Source organism: Mustela nigripes, chromosome 4, assembly GCF_022355385.1.
Source record: "Mustela nigripes isolate SB6536 chromosome 4, MUSNIG.SB6536, whole genome shotgun sequence".
NCBI lineage: Eukaryota > Metazoa > Chordata > Mammalia > Carnivora > Mustelidae > Mustela > Mustela nigripes.
This window is the reverse complement of record NC_081560.1, coordinates 13,842,722-13,866,560: the sequence shown is the minus strand read 5'-3', so window position 1 is coordinate 13,866,560 and position 23,839 is coordinate 13,842,722. Positions and strand designations below refer to the sequence as shown.

The window sequence follows — 23,839 nt, the reverse complement described above, 5'->3', positions numbered from 1 at the left end:
CTTTTTTTTTTCCTCCAAAATGGATTTAGTTATTCTAAGTCCTTTGCCTTTCCATATAAATTTTATTTTATTTTATTTTATTTTATTTTTAAGATTTTATTTATTTATTTGACAGAGAGAGAGATCACAAGTAGGCAGAGAGGCAGGCCGGTGGGGGGAGGGAAGCAGGCTCCCCGCTGAGCAGAGAGCCCGATGTGGGGCTCGATCCCAGGACCCTGAGATCATGACCTGACCTGAAGGTAGAGGCTTAACCCACTGAGCCACCCAGGCACTCCTCCATAAAAATTTTGGAATAAGCCTGTCTATGCCTACAGAAAATGTTTGCTGTGCTTTTGACAGGAATTGCACTGAACCTATGGATCCATTTTGAAATAACTGACAACTTTACAGTAGGGTCTTCTAACCCGTGAACATGCTGTATCTATTTATTTAGGTGTCCTTTATTTCCTCTATATTATAAATGGCACTGTATTTTAATTTTGAATTCAACATGTTCATTGTTGGCATACAGAAATATTATTGATTTTATGCGTGTATGTGTTCATCTTGAATACAGCAACCTTGCTGAATTCACTTATTATTCAGTATTTTTTTTTATTTCTTAGGATTTTCTATGTGGACAATGATGTCATCTGAGAGTTGGGACAATTTTGTTTATTCCTTTCCAACCTGTATGCTTTTTATTTATTTTTCTTGCCTTATTGCACTTGCTAAAAGTTCTAGTACTACATTGAGTAACAGTAGAGAGGGTAGATGTCCTTGCCTTGTTCCTAGTCTTAGAAATAAGCACTCTTTCATCATCGAGTGTGACGTTAGCTGTTTTTCTGTAGATTTTTTTTTAAAGATTTTATTTATTTATTTATTTGACAGACAGAGATCACAAGTAGTAAGAGAAACAGGCAGAGAGAGAGGAGGAAGCAGGCTCCCCGCTGAGCAGAGAGCCCGATGCGGGGCTCGATCCCAGGACCCTGGGACCATGACTTGAGCTGAAGGCAGAGGCTTTAACCCACTGAGCCACCTAGGTGCCCCTTTCGGTAGATTTCTTGTAGATACTTTCTATTTTAAAGTTGAGGAATTTCCCCTCTTCATAAGAATTTTTATTGTGAATGAGTGCTGGATTTTGTCAAATGCTCTTTTCTGCATCAGCTGAATGATCACATAGTTCTTTTTTATCCAATTTATATGTGGTTCATGTTGATTTTTTTAAAAATATTGAACCAGCTTGGGGCACCTGAGCGGCTCAGTTGGTTAAGCATGCAAATCTAGATTTTGGCTCTGGTCCTAATCTCAGGGCCATGAGAGGGAGCTTGGTGTCAGGCTCAGTGGGGAGTCTGCTTGAGGTTCTCTTCCTCTCCCTCTGTCCCCCACAACTCGTGCTTGTTCGCTCTAAATAAATAAATTACTGTAAACTCTTTTTAAAAAAATGTTGAACCAGTAGAGAGGGTAGATGTCCTTGCCTTGTTCCTAGTCTTAGAAATAAGCACTCTTTCATCATCGAGTGTGACGTTAGCTGTTTTTCTGTAGATTTTTTTTTTAAAGATTTTATTTATTTATTTATTTGACAGACAGAGATCACAAGTAGTAAGAGAAACAGGCAGAATGTATACCTAGAATAAATATCACTTGGTTGTGGTGTATAAGTCTTTCTATAGATTGCAAGCTTTGGTTCATTGATATTTTGTTGAAGATTTTTGAATCCAAGTTCATGAGAAATACTTATGTAGTATTCTTTTTTTTGTACTTTTTTTTGTGGGGGTGGGTTGTATCAGGGTGATACTGGCTTCATAAATTGAGTTGGGAATTGTTCCTCTTTTATTTTCTATAAGAGAGCATGTAAAATTATTAATTAGTCTTTAAATGTTTAGTAGAATGCTCCGCTAAAACCAACTGAGTTGGGAGGTCTTTTTCAAGAAATTTAAAATTGTGGATTCAATTTCTTTTATGGTTATGGGATTATTCACATTGTTTATTTCATCTTGGGTGAGTTTTAGTAGTTTGTGGTTCTCAAGGAATTGGTTCATTTCTTCTAAGTTGTCAAATTTATTTAAGTTGTCACAGTAGTCCCTTATTATTTTAATGGCTGTAGCATCTATAGTGATTCCCATTTCATTCTTGATATTGGTGATTTTTGTCTTGACTCTTTTTATCTTTGTCAATCTTGCTAGATGCTTACCAATTTTATTGATTTTTATCCAAGAGACAATTTTTGTTTCATTAACTTTTTGTTTTTCTGTTTTCAGTTTTATTCATTTCTGCTTTTTAAAAAATTATTTCCTTCCTTCTATTTGATTTAGGTTTTTTGCTCTTCTTTTTCTAGATGCTTGATGCAGGCACTTATTCATTTAAGGTTTTTCTTTTTTCCTAAGACAGTACTTAATGCTATAAATTTCTGTCTCAACACTGTTAGCTACAAACACAAATTACAATTTGTTATCTAATTATAATATTTATAATTGAGTAATGCATTTGTTTTTTTTTTTTTCTATTTCTTGTTTCACTTGTCTTTCCTTCTTGTGGATTATTTGAACATTTTTTACAATTCCTTTATGACATTAAACATTTTTTTGTATATCACTTTGTATAGTGTTTTAGTGGTTGAATAAATATACATATGTAAATTTTCAGTTTATTGGTATAGATGCTTTACCTCTTTGAGTGATGGGAAGAAACTTTACTTCCATTTTGGTCCCTTTACCCTGCTTACTTCTTAACTATAATTATCTTAACCATTATCTCTAAGTATACTGAACCCCACATCAGATCGTGTTATCATTGTTGCTTCAACTATCAATATGATTTGAAAAACTCGTAAGAAGTCTAGTCTATTACTTTTTAGGCATTCTGCATTCTTCTTTTCTTTCTGAAGTTCCAAGCTTTCTTCTGTTATTATTTCCCTTCTGTTTGGAGAATTTCCTTTAGTCATTGTTTTTTTTAAATTATTAAGTATTTTTATTAACATAATGTATTATCTGCCCCAGGGGTACAGGTCTGTGAATCGTCAGGCTTACACATTTCACAGCACTCACCATATCACACACCCTCTCCAATGTCCATAACACAACCACCTATCTCTATCCTCCCTCCCCCCAGCAACCCTTAGTTTGTTTTGTGAGATTAAGAGTCACTCATGGTTTGTCACCCTCCCGATCCCATCTTGTTTCAATTTTTCCTTCCCTACCCCTCAGACTCCCTGCCCTGCCTGTCAGATTCCTCATATCAGAGAGATCATATGAAAATTGTCTTTCTCTGATTGACTTATTACACTCAGTATAATACCCTCTAGTTCCATTCACCTTGTTGCAAATAGCAAGATTTCACTTCTTTTGATATCTTTAGCCATTCTTTAAAGGTAGATCTGACAGTGACAAATTCTGTTAGTATTCTGTCATCTGAAAAAACTATTATTTCTTCTTCTTTCCTGAAATATACTTTTTCCCAGTATGGGACTTGTGATTGATAGTCTTTCTTTCAGCATTTGAGAAATATGCCACTTTCTTCTGGCCTCCATGGTTTCTGATGAGAAATCTGCTGTCCTTTGAATCAGTGTTCCCTATAAATAATCCATCCCTTCTCCTGGCTGCTTTCAAGGTTTTTTTCTGTTCTTGGCTTTCAGAAGTTTAACTATGGTATGTCTTGGTGTGGATTTCTTTGGGTTCCTCCTATAGGGGAGTCATTCAGCTTCTTAAATCTCTAAGTTTATGTTTTTTGCCAAATGGGAGAAGTTTTCAGCAGGTGGCTTTTAAGCACATTTTATATTTAAGAAGCTTTGCTCTACAGTGGGTTTTAGGGGTCCAAGAGCCACTCAAATTGTATACAAAATGCTGTGAATGTCCATGTTTCTTAGGAGAATGTCTGCAGCTTTCACTAGATTCTCAAGAGTTCCATGACACTCCCCTTAAATTTTATGAAAGTATTGGTTTATAGCCATATTGTGGTCTTCTTGATTAAAACAATAAAAATTACTAAGTATCATTTCTTTCCTTCTACCACACCTGTTGAATTCCTGTTTCCCAAAGATCTCCCCTACAATTTTGGAAAATATTATCACTCAGGTAAATATTTTCTGAGTGCCTAATAAGTGCCAGCTATATATATTTTTTTTTTCATTTTTTCCCTAATCAGTGAGAAAAGAAAAGAGTTAAAAATATTTAAGGTCATTTTTAGCTTTTGAAAAGTTCTTAGTAACTAAAAATTCAGAGTAAAATTTGCTGTTTTCATATCTTGTGGCTTTACCCTTTAAACTCTATTCCGTATTGCTCTAAGCTGGATATGGTAGTGATCACATTACATCCTAAAAGTATAATTTCATAGACTAAAGACATGAGATTATGCAGTGAATCCATTCATCATCACCACTTGGGTTTTCTTCATGTGGATGGTAGCCAAGCACTCCTGGTTCCCCCAAGCACACTTGTCCCTGGACAGTTGCACAAACAGATTCTTCTGCCTGGGATAGCTTCACTCCCTTTGCCACCCACTTTTCTGAACTAACTCCTGTTTATCTTTTGGAACTCAGTTTGAGAAGCACCACCTCTGGGAAGTTGGGTGTGCCTCAATGTTATCCCTGCTCACCAGATGTCATGCTGTGTGCTGATTAGCTAACTTGCACTCACAACAGACTGCATGACCCTTGAAAACTGTGACTGGGTCTTACTTGCTTTTGTGCCCCCCAGGATTTTGATGAATATAACCAGACCTGTACTCAAATGCTGCTCCCACTGAGAGTTCACTACCACCAGTTGACTGGCTGTTCCTTTCCTCCATTTCTTCATTAATGTCAGGAGCATCTGTTGAACTTTTTCACGCACGGGGGTGGCAACCAGATCTTCACAAGGAGGTTTGATTCTTCCTGAATTTTTGCAGCATTTATTAATTCACGTTAGACTTTCTCCAAAGGATCAATATATAAAAGTTTTGGCCTTCTTTTGCTAGAATGACTGCCTCCGCATTTAGGGACAATATGGACAATGCTGACTGCTGCCATTTTTACTTACTCCTGGACCTTACAAGTTCCTTAATATTGTGTTTACATTTATAGATCTATCTTTTCTATCGGGCTATGAGCTCCTTGGGGGCAGGGACTCTGTCTTATTTATCTCAGAGTTTCCAAGACCTGGTGCAAGTTGGAATTCCAGAAATGTCTGTGGAATGAAACCTGATAATAGATCATCACAGCTATACTATTCCTCACGATTAGCACACACATTTCTACACCTTCCCCACATCTTTACTTCCTATTTGTCTTTTATCCTTCATTCTAAGCATGGTGAATTCTTTTTGGAAAGAAGAAATGGGTAGATAAATACAACACATTTTAAAGCCATCTTTTTATTCCCCCAGGTACTATCTTGGTCGCCGGATGTTCATTGTTATCTCTGAGCCAGACATGATTGAGCAGGTGTTGGTGGAGAAGTTTCATAACTTTACCAACAGAATGGTATGTAGTTTTCTCTCTGCGTATGGATGAATGGGGAATAATTTCAAAGATTCAAGGACTGCACATCACATCTAATAGGGATGTGATTGGGTCTCTTATCAGGTTTAGATCAGTTTGACTCAAAACAGCTCTGCAATGAATTCAGGTTTTCAAAAGAGATGCGCAGGACTGGTAGAAAAGAATGGCATTTGCATTTAAGAAACGCTTCAAGAAAGCTCAAGCTCAAGACAAGTTCTGGCTAATAAAAATGCTAAAACCGGAAGGGTTTTTTTAAAGCTTGTGCTCAAAGCTAAAGGAATCCAGAGGGCATAGGTCAAGTGACTGAGGAAAACAGAGGAAGGTTAATGAATATCAGAGGGAAAGCAAAATTCAAGCCTCTTGTGCTTACATCTTTCCCAGAGCGTATAAAAGTCTTAATGCCGGAAAGGAGGACCAGCAGCATTACAAGGAAAATTTGTCCCCTTGTAGCAGAAGCCTGTAAGAGGGCTCCCCGATGTCAGTTCAATCCAATCCACTAAGGAACGTGCACATTCCAACTTTTTAAAAAAGTACATATCCTACTTTCTGTCTTTGACGAGAACTACCCAAGAATGAGAGAGGTGACTGACAGAGGCAGATGTCAGGGCTGTCCCTATTTTTCAAAGATGGGGAGGATCAGAATTCTACAGAGAAGACCAATAACCTTTATGTTGATTCTTGGAAAGGTTCTAAAGTGAATTAATAAGCACTTGCTCATAAGAATTCACAATCCTTTGGGGGGACAGAGGCAAATTAAACCCAACTTCCATTCTGACAGGAATAGGAGGTGATATGTTCACTTTTCTTTTCTTGGTTATGTGGCAAACCTTCACATACCCACCATATGCCAGGCACTGTCTAGGAGCTGATTTTATTTATTTTAAAGATTTTATTTATTTATTTATTTATCTATTTGACAAAGAGAGAGAGAGAGATCACAAGCAGGCAGAGAGGCAGGTAGAAAGCAAGGGGGAAGCAGGCTCCCTGCTGAGCAAAGAGCCCCATGCAGGGCTCCATCCCAGGACCTGAGATCATGACCTGAGCCGAAGATAGAGGCTTTAACCCACTGAGCCACCCAGGTGCCCCTTAGGAGCTGATTTTAAAGAGACAGAAGATGCGGGCTTGCCCTGAAAGAGCTCACAGTCTAGTGACAGCAGCAGATGGGCCAAGAGACCAGTACGATATGGTCTGGATCTGCAGTGTGCTGTACTAGAAATCTCTGTGCCATCCGGGATGGGGCGGGGGAAGGTTTATTAGGTAGATCTCTGGGGCTGAATCTTAAAGACATCAGCATAGCTCCCCTGTGTTCTGTGCTGGTTGAACCACCCAGAGTGGCTTTTTTCTCATTAAATTTCCTAAGAACTTAGGAGATTGGTACAATTACCATCTCTACTTTCCAGACAGGGAAACTAAGACTCAGGGGGGTTAAGTGACACCCCTGGTCATGTGACTAACAGGAGGAAGAGCAGGGATTCACGTGCCACCTCCTGACTCAAGTCCTTACTGCCTCCACTATTAACAGCTGCCTCGGGTGACAGTTCTGATGTCACTGAGTAGCTGGTCGCTCACCCCCCAAATAAGCTCATCTTCCGGCCCCAGAGTGTCAGACACCACATGGCCACTAGAAGGAGGTGACAGCCTGGCCTGCTAACACTGCCACCTCAGGGTGGCTGAAGGAATTGCGGAAGTTTAACTTCTCTGCTGCCTCTGCATACTCCTCCCCAAACGTGATGTTGCTACTCTGCTGTTCAGGGACCCCTGAAGTTCTCCTGTCCTGCCGGGAGCTTAGGGACAGAGTCTGATGTAGCACACAGCTCTGGCAGACTCAGTAAGCAATGCCGATTAAAGAAGCAGGGGACCCAGCACCTCACAGGGCCTGGACCCACAAGCTGCGTTCCAGCAGGCAGAGAAGGCACCCCTTGAGCTGCCTAAGCCACCCCCCATCCCGGGTAGTGACATGGGACATGGCAGCCGTGTGACACCTGGGATGTCACCAGGGCACGAGACCCCAAGTGCTGACCTGGGAGAGGGCTGTGCTCTACGAGACGTGCTGGGGCCCGGCATACATTCAACATGCAAGTTCGAGCAGGGGCACAAAATAAAGTTGCCTCAGCTTCAGCCAGGTTCTCCTCCAGACCAGTTGTCTGTCTCAACTTTTTCCATCTCCCAGATTAACTTTTTGCTACTTCCCAGACTATGATCCCCAGAATATGGTTCTGTTTTCCTTCTTCCACTCCACACAGTGCCCTCGGGATAAAGTTCAAGCTCCCCAGAGGAGACTAGAGGGTCTTTGTCATTTAGATCCCCTGCACATGCTCCGACCTCCCCAAGACAGGCTGTTCTTGCTGCAGCGGGACCGAACCCTCTGTTCTCTGTATAACCTGCTCTAGAGAGTCCTGCCCCGGTGCCTTTCCTCATGCTGCCTCACTCACTAAAACTGGAGGCATCACAACAGTGGGTCCGTTTACCAGCCATATGAGCCGGAGTAGATCATTTACCTTCTTCAAGCTTCTCATTCCTCCTTCAGAAAAGGAGCATCCGATCGACCTCACTAGGCTGCAGTGAGGCTAAATGAGATCACACAGACAAGTCCCACCTTCCACGAAGGCGAGAAAAGCACCCTGCTTGCATTAGCTGCTGTTGACAGGAAGATCCTCCACTTCTTCTACAGCCACTCAACCCCAGCCGTTCTTCATGGCTCTCCTCAAATGCTGCCTCCTCCAAGAAGCCTTCCCTACTTCAGTCCACATTTACCTCTCCCCTTGTCTGAACCCTCACGGCAGGCATTTGTCTCACGCACCACATCATCACTGACCTCACGGTGCCTTCTGCCATCTACAGTTAAATGAAGGTGTGCTGACGCAATGATTGGCCCCTTCAGGGTCTATGTCTTTGGAATACCTCATGGTCCAAACCCATGATGACTCTTCAGTACCTGATACATTCTTGTTCAAACCAAATTAAATCCCCATCAACTTTACATCCCCCTCTGAAGAACCATCCTCTGCTACCTGAACCCAGAGATTCGATATACACTTGCTCTTCTAGATCATTCATAAACACGTAAAAAGACCTATCAAAGAGGAGATTTCTAGGAAACTCCCATGTTTATGGTTTTCCATCTGGGACTGTATTCACTTATCTTTAGCTTTGTTTATGGTCTTTCAGCCAATTCCATATTCATGACAAAACAATCCTTAGTGACTCAGTTTTTTAAAAATCATCTTTAGAGTGGGATTTTCTCACAGGTTTTTGAAAGTCAAATTAAACCGGGTTCTGTGGTTCCCTCTTATCCATATGCTTATTTATCTGTTCAAAGAACTCAAGGAGATTAGTGAGGCGTGCTCTCTTCATACCGACACCATGCTGCCTTCCCTCTAATAAGCCATGTTTACTTAAGTGTTCAGCAATTCAGCTTTATTATACATTCATTCAGTAAACATTAAACGCTTACTCCATGCAAGCTTCCACCAAATGGTCCCTTGTGATACAGAAAATACCTCAGCATATTAGTTTGATACATTAAGTGAGAAGGAACTTAAATAACGCATGGCTTCATTTTTCAACTGTGAGAGCCCATCTCTGCTCGCAAATTCAGGCTTGACTTACGCATGTCCCAGAACAGCCTGGTGTGGAACGGCTATGATATGGGAAGCTGGGTTTGGCTCTAGAATTTGCTGTGAGCTGTGAGCATCCCGTGAAGGACTGACGGAGCATAGTGGCCGGAGGTGGAGTGACACCACAGGGTACTCGCTGACACACATCCGTATGGAGCAAAGATTTGAATTCAAACTTGTTGAGTGAAACATTTTTTCCACCTTGAGAGGCCTGGGCTGAAGAGACTGGGGTCAGACCCGGGGTGGCGGTTCTGATATCTGTTCCTTGAGGCCCTCACTGTTCCTTGAGGCCCTCACTTCCATGTGGGGTCCCGGCTGTGTCTTGCCCCTTCTCTGGATGGACTCCGTGGGCCACTACCACGGCCTTCAGCCCCTCCTGAAGCACCTTTCTGGGGCTGCAGCCACAATTCACTGTTAAACCCAGATCAATCTTCTCGGCATTTCTAGGACCTCAGTTGTCCCAGCACCTCAGGATCTGGGGGTTTAAATTTAGGTATTTTTAATTAGCTCCCCTTTGCTACTGGGTACTCAATGAAGCCATGGGGCAGCTCTCTCTCTCTCTTTAAATATCTGTGGGGACTGGAGCTGGGCCCACATGACTCCACAGAATAGTCGTCATCAGCAGTGGGACTTATTTCCGGCCTCCCCTCAGGGCCTGGAGTCAGGGAAGCTGCGGGAAGTCTGTGGTCTGTGTTAGATCGGCGCTGTTGGATGGGGGCATGAAGACGTGTGGTCAGTCACCAAACTGCTACCAGGGACTGTGTGTTCTAGTCCCGAACGACAGCATGGAGCTTGGGTCGGGCCACGGGCCTGCCCCTCCCCGTTCTGCCGCCTGCATGCCGAGTGGGGGCAGGAGGTGCGACGGTTACAGGTGTGGGACGTGCGCTCCAGCCCTCACAGGCACCACAGGGGCGGGGGTGTCTCCCGTCCAGGCACAGGTCCAGCCACACCATTCACTCCCAAGAGTCACGCCTATAGCCCCATAATGGACTTGGTGAGTGGTTTTACCCAGAACCATGAAGACCCAAGTGTCTGGGTTGCCCCAGCCGCTGCCCCTCCCCACATGCACATGGGAATCACTGGTTTCGCTGTGAAACCACAAGCTTTGGCTGGCAAAGATTACAGAACTTCGGAGCAAATGAGTCACTAAAAACCTTATGACCCCCAGCATCTGCAGCAGCGCCCCGTTCCACAGGACCCGTGGGCTCATTGCAGAGCTCATCAGCACAGAAAGCTCCGGCCAGGGCTGCAGGTGGAGCGGGCCACCAGGGCTGGGGCCTGGGGACCTGCCTGCTGTGCCCGCAGAGGTGGGGTGGCGGCGGCGGGGGCAGGGTGGGGGAGGGAGTTGGAGGAGACTTGGCGGGTTTAGTCCCTGACACCTGCAGCTGGTACCTCCCTGCTGACAGCTTTTGGAGACTTGCTCCTCTAGAATTTCTGAGCCCCTTTCCCTCAAATAGAATGTTGAGTAAATGAAAACATTCAGGCTTTCAAATGCGAGCAGTAAGACTTACGCTGGGAGAATGTCAAACCTCCAGCGCTGTTTTCAGCTTCATGGGTTTAAGTTTTTATTCAAATTCCTGTTAGCTAACACACAGTGTAATATTAGCTTCAGGTGGCCAATTTTGTGATCCAGCACTTTCAAACAACACCTAGTGCTCGTCGCCAGTGCACTCCTGTTATTGTTTGGGTTTTTTTTGGTTTTTTTTTTTTGTTGTTTTTTTGAGCTAGTCTGATTGATTTATTTTAAAGAGATCACAAGGAGGCAGAGAGGCAGGCAGAGAGAGAGAGGGGGAAGGAGGCTCCCTGCCGAGCAGAGAGCCCGATGCGGGACTCGATCCCAGGACCCCGAGATCATGACCTGAGCCGAAAGCAGAGGCTTTAACGCACTGAGCCACCCAGGCGCCCCTGATTGATTGATTTTAGAGAGAGTGTGTGGGCGTGGGGAGGGGGAGGACGGTCAGAGGGAGAGGGAGAGAAGGAGATGGCGCTCTGAGTGCGGAGCCCAGCGTGGGGCTCAATCCCATGCCCCAAGACCATGACCTGAGACCAAATCAAGAATCAGATGCCCAACCGACTGAGCCCCCCAGGCGCCCCATAACACAACAAATGCACTCCTTAGTCCCCATCACCTATTTCCCCCATCCCCCCACCCGCTCCCTCTGACGGCCATCAGACTGTTCTCTATAGTTAACAATCTGATTCTTGGTTTGTCTCTTTTTCTCCCCTGTGATCACTTGTTTCTTTCTTTCTTTCTTTCTTACATTTAATTTATTTATTTGACAGAGAGAGATCGCAAGTAGGCAGAGAGGCAGAGAGAGAGGAGGAAGCAGGCTCTCCACGGAGCAGAGAGCCCAATGCGGGGCTCAATCCCAGGACCCTGAGATCATGACCTGAGCCAAAGGCAGAGGCTTTAACCCACTGCGCCACCCAGGTGCCCTATGTGATTGCGTGTTTCTTAAATCGCACATATGACTAAAATCAGATGGTATCTGTCTTTCTTTGACTGACCTATTTCACTTGGTAGCTTTGCCTTTCTTAAGAAGGGGTCAATGCACATGATAGGTCCACGGCTGCAAGTAAGGCAAAAGTTCATACGTAAAACCCAGACAGCCAAAACCAGGAACAGATGTGTGCAACCTTATTTGCCCGAGCCTTGTTTTGAACCAGGATGCCATGCCTTTTAGGACACACTGTGATATGTGCCGGAAACCTTCCAGCCTGAGCTAGGAGCACCTCATCCTGGGATGGGCTGCCCGTGGGAGGTCCCAAGGGACACCCACGGTGAGGCGCTCACTCCCTGTAGGCCTCCCCTTTCACCGGCTTTTCTCAGGTCCGGACGTGGCTGGTCCTAAAAAAGCCAGGCCCAGGGAATTGCATTTGGTCTGTAAAAATGCACTTAGCTTCACGTTTCCAACTTGGTTAAGTGTGAACTTTAACATTTTTCAAGGCCCTGAGTACATCACGAAGCCTGAGGAAGGCAGGAATAGTGCTAAGTGGTATTGATTTGGATGCTCAAATTCTCTTCTCTCAGTGCCCTGAAGAACTTTCTAAAACTCCAAAATCTTGCTGAAAATGATTTCATAGTTCATGTCTAGGACCCTTGCTTCAACAGGAAGCCATCTTTACATTTTTCAAAAAAGAGAGAAGTAAAATCTTGTTCTTGTATTTGTACCTCCTTTCCTTAACTGTTGTGTCAGCGGAAGTAGAAATGAATGTGTAAACCAGGAGATTAATATCCAGAATTTGGGGGAGAGAATAGTAAATAAGCCACAGAAGCAATTTTGGTGTCTCAGGGGTTATATTCCTGAACATCTCGTGAAGTCAAGTCCTTGTGCCCAAGTCCTGACCCTCACGCTCCTCCTTTGCCCCAATCTCTCTCTCTCTCTCTCTTTTTTTAAAGATTTTATTTATTTGACAGACAGAGATCACAAGTGGGCAGAGGAGCAGGCAGAGAGAGAGTGGGAAGCAGGCTCCCTGCTGAGCAGAGAGCCTGATGTGGGGCTCCATCCCAGGACTCTGGGATCATGACCTGAGCCAAAGGCAGAGGCTTTAACCCACTGAGCCATCCAGGCGCCCCAACCACAATCTCTTTTGATCTCGCCCTGTTTCTTCCCATCTTCCCCCACCTTCTTACAAGTCATGCCCCAGCAGTGTAGTGAAAGGCACGTGGCTTAAATTTAAAGAAATGAAATAAGATTCTGGATTTGCGGGATGCCTGAGTGGCTCAGTTGGTTGGACGACTGCCTTCGGCTCAGGTCGTGATCCCAGGGTCCCAGGATGGAGTCCCACATCGGGCTCCCAGCTCCGCGGGGAGTCTGCTTCTCTCTCTGCCCTTCTCCTCACTCATGCTCTCTCTCAAATAAATAAATAAAATTTAAAAAAAAAATAAGATTCTGGATTTGCTGCCTTTTATTAGCTGAGTGACATGGACCAGTCCTTTCAATTTCTCTGGGCCTCTTTCCTCTTGTATCAAGTATGAGCCACAGACAAGCTAACTACCAGGTGTGTTTGGCTCCCAGTGCAGGGGACAGTCAGTGCCAATGGGTAATACATGGTCTCCTGCCAGCATCCCAGAGAGCCATTTTGAGCTTGGGATGTAAGCATCCCTCTTCGGGCCCATCAGGAGAATTTCTTCTCCCAGCCAAGCATGACAGGTGCTGTATCTGGGGTACCTGTCTCTCCTTAACACCGCTTCTGTCAAGAAACTGCTGAGAGCTTTTGAAGGCATTCCTCAGAAGACTTAACAAACGCCCGGACCCTCTTTCCAGTTAGGAAGAGCCCACACTGTGGGGCATGGGGCTCACAGAAGCACAGTTCCAAGCCTGTGGTTTCCTCCTCTTTGGTGGATAAAATTCTAGGAACCCTGTATCAGGCCAGGCCAGCAGAGTCCACATTAGGACTCTATCCAAATTAGAAGAGGTCCCCTTCCTTCCACCAGCTGATGTCCGGTTGGCAGAAGAAGCCCTATCTGGGTTACGTCCCCTAAGCCAGCCCCCTAGTCCCGTCCCAGTCTAAGTCAGAGTGAAGGAACAGAGAATGTCCCTTAGGATCATTTTCTACTGGCCAAGAGTCAATGGATGAAAACTCTCCAGTGGACAGAACACTTTTGCTATACCAAAGCACCAAATGTAAGCCCTGTTTGGTTGAAATGTTTTTATAGCCAAAGAGCAATCATCATAGGTTGAAAGTAACGTTTTCCAGAATATCCAGGTGAGAACATTCTATCCAGGCTTATCCAGGTGAGAAAATTCTAGAACTTTTGTTGATTCATATAATATGGGACCGCGCAAGAGGTTTCACAGACACAGGCAAGAGAGAGACCGGTGGTACCATAGAGCTTCCTCATCTGCTCCCGGTTGTGTGAGAATTCAAAAGTTTGCAACGGTGGGTTCAGCATCTTGTGATCATGGCACGCTTTGGTGTTCCTATTTTTGTAGCCTACTTGACATCCTTTACACTGAACGGGTTGGCAACACTGGCCTCGTGACCAGTGATCTACAACCATATTCCAGAGTCTTCGGAAGCGCCCCCCTCTGTTTGCCTGCAGCTCTGCGTGGCTGTTGGGAAATGGCTGACTGCCTGGCCAAGGCACCACAGAGATTGTACGCATCTGAAGTCAACATCCTTGCAGATGCCAGGACGCAAAAAGCGTTGTTGTTTTTTTTTTCGTGTGGCTCCAGCTTCACATTCCATTAGGCCTCCTCAACATTCTTCATCACAACATCGCAAAGAGGCACTACATGCATGTGGCAGCATTTTCCAGAAAGAGTTGTGTGGCTCCCTCAGACCAGTTGAAAACCACGGGTTTGAGCCACGCTCAACCCCCAGCATGGGATGCTCTCTTCATGGGAACACAGAATGACGAGGTGTTGGTTTTCCTTAATAACTTGTGCCTCGGGATTCTGTGATTCTTCAACCTTAAAGCTTATGCTTAGCTGGTTTAAGAAGAAGCTGGACTCAATTTTAAGAGATCTTAATTGAAAAGACAAACACATTCAACTGTCCGCGGGAAACTCAGGGGAGCCACGAGGCCACTACTGAACCACTGCTGCTTGCCAAGACGGTATTTTCCTCATTTCTGGAGAATCACCCCAAGACGAATGAAAGGATGTGAAAAGCACTTCGTTAGCTTTGAGATCAACAGACACTGGTTGTAAAGCACCCCATTCCCAGCCTCCAAGTCAACTGTGAGCTCCTTCGAGGGCAAGGATTCCATTCTTTGCCCGGATAGTTTCAGTGCTAGCATCCCACCCGGCACATAGTAGGTGCTCAGTAAAGGGCGGCAGTGTGGTAACTCTGCAACTGGCTGGATTTTAGCTGAGGGAGGGGGGACAACTCCCAGTTTTAGGGGGTTTAGGTTAGCGTAGGCTTTTTTGAAAATTTTTTGACTGTGTGAAAACACACTTCACATCATGACACAGAGTACACACACACACTCTATCACACTCTCACATGTGCGTGCTTTCACACACACACAAACACACCCCTACCTTGAAAACCAAATACTTATTTTTACTTTGTGAAACACTCCTCAGAGTATCTTCTACCCTGTTCGACTCCTTATTTCCCTCGACTTTCATAAAATGCTGCTTGCCATCCACTATCTTGATTTCATGGCTGGTTGTGGCCTGGAGTCTGGAAACCCCCTGGCTGAGGGCTGATTGGAGGGACCTGCACCGAGACTCAGGAGACAGGGCTGGGCGGACAGATGGGAGTCTAGAAAGCCCTGTTTCTCTGGCTCTTCCTTCCTGAGGCTCGTGGGCATCAGTCAGTAAAGGGAGTCAGTTATTATGGGGAAACAGGGCTGGGTGAGGCTGGGGAAACAGTTACTATGGGGAAACAAGGCCGGGGAAGTCAGTGCTCCAAAGGCACAGAATTTCAGTTGTGTAAGAGGAAAAGCGTTCTGTGGACAGACGGTGGAGATGGTTGACAGCGTGAATACACTGTACGCTTAGAGACGGTTATGATGGTCAGTTTTACATTGTGTGTATTTTGCCACAGTCGGAAAGTATATATATACTTGTGTGAAAACCAACATTCCTGCAGCGGTCCCCTGGAGATAGAGCCTCAGGATTAGAGGAGTCCTTAAGGGTCATTTAGACCAATCCTCCCTGGACGCTCAAGCCTCTGGCGTAGAATTTCCCCCAAAGGGACTACAGTCACCAGGAATGGGGCCTCATCACTCACCACAGGTTATTTTATCTTGGGACAATTCTGACGTGCGACTGTTCAGAAGTTCTTCTTTGGATGAGCTGGAATTTTCCCCGCAGCCTCCACGATAGAAGCCATTTCCACCCCTCAGGGTCACTGAAACAACCTTAATCCCCTTTTCCACAGACTCTTGCACAGTTCAGGAAGTATTGTTTCAGTGCATCCTAAGCACCACCCTCTGATCTCCCAAGTCTCCACTTTCCAGCTTCACCTTCCAAAATCTGTCCAAGTCTCCCCTCACCACCCCACACTGCTCCTCTGAAGGGACCTGTTGGCCCCCCTCCCTCTTAGAGTCATCTCTTGAAACGAAATCATGACTCTGACCAATGCCCCGAAATGTCCCATCACGAAACGGAGAATTCAGCTGTAGGCTGAGAGGACAGCGCTGGCGTGGCAGGCTGGTGAGGGAGTGAGCTGAGGACAGCGCTGACATATTACGTGCAAGATTAGATTTGTCCTCTGGGTGCCAGACTAAAAAAATCTCGTGGATCCAACCCTTAGTTCTAAAGGACAGATGCAAGATCCCATCAACCACGACTCTTACCTCTAATATATTCTGTTCTGTCAGAACCCTATAAAACACCACCCAGCTCTCCTTGGAGCCAAATGCTTTATTACATGTAGCATGGCCCAGGACTGGGTGCTTGCCAATATGCAAATTCACACAATGTACCACTTCCTCCTTTGACTCTGGAACCCAAACAAATGGGTCATGTTCCCCAAATCCCGTAAAAGTACGATTCTGTACAGTGACCACGGCACTCCTAAAGAATTTCCTTCTAAGTAGGGAGAGGGATTTCTTTGCAGAAAAATACCTCTGCAGCTTCATTCCACCATATAATTAAATCTCCCCTAGATACTTTGAAGTTATGTTGTATAGCTTATTTTGAATGTTCATATTTTATCTGAAAATTATAATTTTCCTCTAAACACGAGTTTTTACCAGGCTTTTGAATTATGACAGCTGGCTTCATATTTCAGCTATACAACATTGAAAGATACAGTGAACATGTCCATCACAAGAGCTACCTAGAGTGCTGGGTCTTCCAGTCCCCCTGCCTTCCTGTACCCCACTGCCCTGGGTCTGGGGGTGTGCCAACCAGCTTGAGGGACCCCAATTTTGATGACCCGGTTGGAGTAGCTGGTTTCAAGATGGAACAGGATGGGGAGAAGGGTGAGGCGTCCTCGTGTTTGGGCGCTTTCAGACTCAGCTCGAATCTATCTCCTCAGAGCAGCCTTCCTGGCAAGCTGGGCCTATCATTCTCTCACCGGCTCTATTTCTAACACACATATTGGTTAGTGCAGAGGTCTCCGTCTGCATCCCCAAGAGACCGTCAGCTCCTTGAAGGCCAGGCAGTGCCTTCCCTATTAGACACTGTGTAGCCAACTCTTTGCATACGAGACACAACAAAAGTTGGCTGAATGAGAAAAATGAATGACAAGAAGAATCCAGAAACACAGGGATAGGAGTTCTCTTAGAAGCAGCTCTGTTGGGACATGCTTCTCAAAGATTCTCTTGTTTTTCCCTGACCCGCCCCCCCCCCCACTCCCCACATTCTCTCCCCCTCCACACAGCATGTCTCCAAAGATCCAGAGACATGAGTCTGTCATCTCCTGGCCCGGCCTAACCAATCCTGCCACACAAAACCCTCTGCCACCATGTTTAGACATGAAACTCAATCCTAGGAAAGACAAGCCCATCTCCATGAAGCCCGCTGTTTGGGCCTCAGGGAACCCTCGCTGAAACCCAGGAAACTTCATAGACCTCGCTCCTTGTCCACAGAAGCTGCTGAGTTACTCTGTGGCACTGTAAGAGGGTAGACATGGGTCAGAAGAGCCTACCCGGCAGCTGCGCACACGCCCTCACCATGAATCTCTGGACCATTATCCTTGAGTCTTCACATGCTTCCCCCGCGTCCTAGTTTGTGGGTCACTCGTGGGCTTTAACCAGAGTCTTTCTCATTGACCTGTACTGTCACCAACGTGGCTTTCGCTCCCTCGTGTCCTAATCCTCTGCTTGTCTCTCTCAGGTGTCCGGTTTGGAGTCCAAACCGGTGATGGACAGTGTCCTGTTTTTACGCGACACAAGATGGGAAGAGGTCAGAAGTGTCCTGACTTCGTCCTTCAGTCCTGACAGGCTGGATGAGGTAAGCTGCAAGGAATGCGGACTCGCCCCTTACCGGTTCTTCTCTCCCAATTGTGATGGAGACCGGGTTCCTGGGGTGCCCCTTGTCCAAGCAGGACATTAAAATGCCCTGCCCACAGGGGCCATCAGACCTCCCTAGGACAAAAAAAGCCCAGGGGAGAGCGCTGGAGTGAGGTCCACTTCCCCAGGCCCCACATCTCCAGTGGCCATGAAGCAACTGTGAGTCTCCAAGCGTGTCTGGCACACCTGCGAGGTCCTGGGATGGCCCCAGGCACATTGGGGCCACCCAGGAGGAAATGGGAGACATGCCTCTCATCCTTCTAGGTCTGACGGATCGCCTGGGAATCTTGTCAAAATGCAGAGTCCGATTCAGCAGGTCTGGGGGTGGGGGATGGGCTGAGATCCTACATCTCTGCCAAGCTCCCAGGTGAAGCATGTTTTACACAGGGAGGAAACAGAGCAGCTAGAAACGAGGGTGAGCTGCGGCTCCAGTCCGCAGAGGGGAAGAGATGGCTTCAGGTCGCAGGGGAGGGGCCCCGCTCTTTCCTTCCGGCCCTTGGTCCTGCCTCTGGGCCAAGATCTGTCACACCCGATCTTCACACCTGTAAGTTCGGCTTTGGTGTTTGGCCTAAATTCTGCAAGAATTTGGGGGATCGAGCCCATGAGCCCTTCTGATGTGAAGTGCTCAGGGACTAACTCAGAGTCCCAAGTATCCGGGCAACTCCAGGGCAAGTGTCCTTCCAGAGCCGCTCCCTGTCTAACTGTTCCAGAAAGCCTGGGCTCAGAGCCAGGGTCTGTCTTCAGCTCAGGAAGTGAAGCGAAGGCTACTCTTAACTCAAGATGCTCACCCATCCGGTCCCGTTTAAGACCTACAAATCCCAGGAAGCTCCCCAGAAGAGGAGAGGTCCCGTGCTTCATAATTAATCCCGTCCAATAAAACACGCTCAGAAACCACTGATCCTGCCCACGGTCAGTGAGGTTTTGGTATTGGTGGCGGGGGGTGAGCTCAGTTTATAGGACCAGCGGAAACAAGCTCTTATCTGTGCCAGGCAGCACGCTGAGGGCTTCCCCTCTGTCCCACCACACCATCTCTACCACATCCCTGTGAGGTCCATAGCATCAGGATCACCCTCATAGCACAGATAAGGAAACTGAGGCACAGAGGGACTAAGTAACGCGCTCCATGTCACATAGCTCGTAAGTGGCACAGCCAACATCCTAACCCATCTCCGCCAGGAGGGGAGGCCTCACTTCAGCTGGAGCCACAGGCCTGGCTCCTCGCTTCACTGGGTCACCTATGGACACTTCAGGGGACCATCTGTTCCAAGGATGGGCCTGCTTCTTTAAAAATTGCAGAGCGGTAGGGAGACCACCCAAACAAGGTTGGGGGAAGTGTCACCTTTATTAACACAGTCACTAAAATGTTGAGGTAACCGAAAGGAGGGGAGGGGAAGAGAAGTTAGGTAAACCGAGGCTTGACATCGCTAGCTCCAACATGTTGCATCAAAATTCTTCACTCATGAGTAAACAGTGACTTGTGGGCAGCACCACAGACACAGAATCTCATCACTTATCAAAAAGAAATTGAGGAAGTGTAGCTGGTTTTTTAAAGGGAAGCAAGAACGGGAAAAAGTTTTCTTGACAGATTTGAGCTATGTTTCTTAATAAATCTGGATCTTTTTTCAAGGTCTAGATTTCTTTAGCACTTTATAGGGTATACTCCAGAAATGGAGAGAATGTCGTTTCCCAGAGAAATTCAGTGCTCCTAGGATCCAAAGCATTTTCTCCTATCTGAACCAGAAAAAGAAAATGCTTTGGATCCATTGGAAAAAAAAAAAAAGAGTTCCTCCAAAATGGTTCATTGCACTAAGGTACCCTTTGGGGGGGGGGGGGGGGTTAAGGGTCATAGATGATGTGAGAGAGGCAGCAGGAGCAGGGGAGTGGGAAGGGGAAGTGGCGAGACGTTTCATAGACCAGATTCCCTGGGTCTTGCTTTACTTCCCTGGGTCTTAATTACTTAACATAGACTACCATAAACTTAACCCTAGTGAAACATCTTTCCACTCAATATAGTTGAATTTGAATTCTTGGCGTTTCCATTAGCAAGGATACCATTCCTGTGGCAGCGACGGTCACCTTTCTCCCCACCTCTGGAGCATTTAGACTGGGTGAGTTTGAGGTTCTTGGGCAGCATCCAAGAGATGTGTAAGGAAGTAGCTGACTGCAGATCAGGAGCTCAAGAAAGGAGGGCAGGAAAGATGGTGGCCAAAACACAGACGTGGCGAGATCACACCCAGCGGGTGGTGGTGAGAGCCATATTCAAGTGAGGGAAAGAGGAGAGACCTACAAGTATGACTCAGGAGGACCAGGCTGCAACAGAAGTCCAGGAGAATGGAAGGGAAATGTGTATCAAGGAGGAAGGAGCAGCCAAAGGTGTTAAACGTTGCTTGGGTAGAAAGGCTCGCCAGCCCAAAGAACTGTGTGACAAGAATAATATTTTCAAACATTAAAGCAATGTCTGTGCGTGTTGCGCTCTACAGATCATGTCCCCTGGGATCTTCCTTCCTGCCCAGAATCGGTGGTGTGTGTTGCTTCAGAAGGAAGCAGGGGATGCCTTTCAGAACAAGGAGGTCCATGCTCAGCTTTGACCCGCGCGCATATCAGGCTTTCTGAAGCCCTTTTGAGACAGTAGTCTTGGAAGTCAAACATGCTTGGGAGAGCAAAGAGCTTTCCTCATTCCACAGGCAGCTTCCTGGGAATCTGAAGGGCAAGGTTTGGGATTCTGAGCACAGAGCGTCACTCTGCACCAAAGTGTAGACAGGGTGAAGGCTGTGACAAGGGGGTAGTTGCTATCCTGAGGAAGATGGGTAGAGGGGAGGAGGAAGGGAGGGCAGGGTGAGCCAGTCTTAGTGCCTCGGACTACCTCCTCCCCCAGCCCAAGTGACCCTCTAGGTTTCTGGATGCTTCCTTAGTCTTTAACCTCCCAATGGCCTTTGCTCCCTAGGTCACTGGTTCTCAAACCCTGTGCAACCCAGGGCTACACCAGAATCACCTAGAATCTTTGTTAAAATACATAATTCTAAGACCTACAGAATGAGAACTTCTATGGGTGAAAAACCTAGATGTTTTCCAAGTTTCCCGCTATAATTCTGGTAAGAGCGAGTGGAAAGCATTGGTGTGTCTTCCTCTTGGTCCCTTGCCTGACCATCAAATGCCAGGGGCTTCCCCAGACTTATAGGAGCTGGGCCCCCAGAACCCTCTCCACCCCCCACTCTATTCTTCTCTGTAGCATGACTGTGGGCTAACAGCCCACCTACCCTACTCCTCTTTTCTCTATCGTTAACTGCATGGCGATAGGCACATAATGCGCACTCAGTGATGACCAGATGGGCGGACGGACGGCCAGATGGATGGATGGATGGGGAATCAAAGAACCAAGAAGCTCTCTACTGAAAGATAAATGTTAAGGCTAAGATAAAAGAAAAAAAGGGAATGATTTTATCAAGGAAAAGTTAAGTAAGGGCATGAGGCACATTGTTGACCTTCTCTTTGAAGAGTCATAGGTATATACATGCGGAAACAGAAAAAGCAGATCCCAGGGACATAGAGGAGAGTGGGACACACAGGGACCCGGAGGGGAGGAGGCAGAGATGACAAGAGAAGCTCGGACAACAGACCCGAGCCTACTCTCCACTTAATTATGGACACCTGAGTCCGTTCTCCCTGAAATAGCTTTGAAATGTCAATCTCTCCATTCCTTGCTGAATTTATTCTTGAAATAAACATTTGTTTTCCCTTGGAACATTCGGCAACTTGTTTCCATTAACACTTTGGCAGTCTGTGCCCTCTCCTGTGTCTGGAATATCCTGTGTCATTAATATCCAAACTGTCAAGATGGCGCCGACTTTATCCTCCTGTTGGGCAGCCTTGGTCAGCAATGCTCAAAATTTACTTTAAAATCAGCATTAAATCACAAAGCCGTGTTTTATTTAAAATAAAACTGATCTTTTGGCTTCAGTTTAGGGATGACTTAGAAAGATACAGCCCTGGTGAAAATTTGGTTGCTGCACTCCTGATTCCAGAAAAAGAGGCTCCCACAGTCGTAGTCTCATGACAGCCAAGCTACTGAGGTTTATATTACAGGACTGCTGAGCATCGCTGAGAAAACAATGGATTTTTTTTTTTTAATTAGGAAATATTTTGCCCAGTTGACCTGCCAGAGTGTTCACCCCACACCCTAAGAGATTAATTTTTTAAAAAGGGGAACCAGTAGATTTATGGAGATTTTTAGAGTCTTATGCTAGATTCTCTACCAAAGACTACTAATGAGTAACCCTGGGGTGTGTAAAACTTTATTATGGGTCAGAAAGCAAATAGATTTAATTTTAGGAAATGAAACTGGAGTTAAATTAATTCTTCTCTGAGGGTAAAATATAAATAATGGGGATTCCCTGGGGACCCATGTTAGCACTAATTTTATTTTTAAATTTTATCATTCATCCAAAAGAGGGAGCATACCGTGCAATCTACACATCTGTAAATTCCTCTAAGCTCTTCTGATTTTGTAAGATTAAGTCAGTTAGAATAAGCTTCTAAGACTCATCTAAGACTACATAAGTCAACACAAAAGTGGCAGCTAACTTGCAGTGTAACCAAGAATAAAATAATACACCCAAGAAGAATACATCAAACTAGGATAATGAACTTTAAAAACTATGAATTACTACCAAGGAGAAGGATTTAAAATCATTGAGGATTGAAAGGACCATAGTCATACAATTCCATAAAATATTGCCAACCATCTTTTTTATTTAATTAACTTATTTTAGAGAGAAAGAGAGAGAGAGAGAGAGAGAGAGAAAGCATGAGCAGGAGGAGGGGCAGAGAGAGAGGGACAAGCAGACCCTGTTGAGTGGGGAACCTGACACGGGACTTAATCCCAGGACCCTGAGATCAGGACCTGAGCTAAAGTCAGACACTTAACCAACTGAGCCACCCAGGTGCCCCTGACAACCACCTTCTGAGAGATTTGCGATGTACCTTAGCATATTAATGGGTTGGGAGAGTTTGCAGTGAAGCAGTCTGTTTAACCTTGTTTGTTCTGGGCTCAAATAGGTTCTTAGTAGATGAAAACACAGGTCATTAACGTCAAAGCCAGCTAGTGGGAGAAATGAGGCCACAGGGCACTGTGACTTTGGTGGTAAAGTCCATGGGGGACACAATTTGTGTGGTGGGGGCAGGGGTAGGATCTACCCAATATGATGGCTGGTGTCTTCTCAGTCCTCAAAGCACCGTAGAAGGGATGGGTATGTCCTCATTCACACACGTCACTAAGCTGATGGTGACCCCCTGAGCAGATACAGGAGAGCTGGAAGCTTCACCCAGGACAGTCGGAGCCTGGCTGGGTGCGTCACTCAACAGGAAAAGAGCCAATCGTATCTCTGTGCATAGGGACTCCGTTAAAGAGAAACCAGACTGACAGGGAAGGCTGGTATCTCTCACAGTCGCCAAGAATCCAGCGCTCTGCCTAATTTTTCACTTTCATCCAGATGTTTCCTGTCAGGAAGGCACAGTCAATAATGCATGAATCTTAAAGGCGGCGGCAGATGTGGTTATTATTCCCTCTAGGCCTTTCCTGCCTTGGAGAAGACATATTACTCCAGAATGACTACAATTTTAAAAAATTTAAGTTGATATAGCCAGCTTATGAGTAAATGCATAGCTGCGATCATTTCAGGGCAAAAGTCTTTGCAGGATTACAGTCTTCATCACGGTTTGGCTTGGCCTTGGCATTTTCACTGTGCGCTCTTCAGACCATCGTGCACGAGGGCTTCTAGAACAGAACCCGCTTGTTGCAGCAAGCAGCTCTCTCTCGGCTGCAAGAGCCTCCAGCGGTCTATTTTTAATATT

At 45.8% G+C, this 23,839-nt stretch overlaps 1 protein-coding gene across 1 annotated transcript in view; it reads left to right on the top strand.

The window, feature by feature from the left end:
- The window catches only part of TBXAS1 (thromboxane A synthase 1), a 163,165-nt gene that overhangs the window by 80,723 nt on the left and 58,603 nt on the right, over positions 1 to 23,839 (top strand). The window contains exons 5-6 of the mRNA XM_059396285.1: positions 5,341 to 5,437; positions 17,814 to 17,930. Coding sequence (XP_059252268.1) covers positions 5,341 to 5,437; positions 17,814 to 17,930 — 214 coding nt within the window. The remainder of the gene's footprint in view (positions 1 to 5,340; positions 5,438 to 17,813; positions 17,931 to 23,839) is intronic.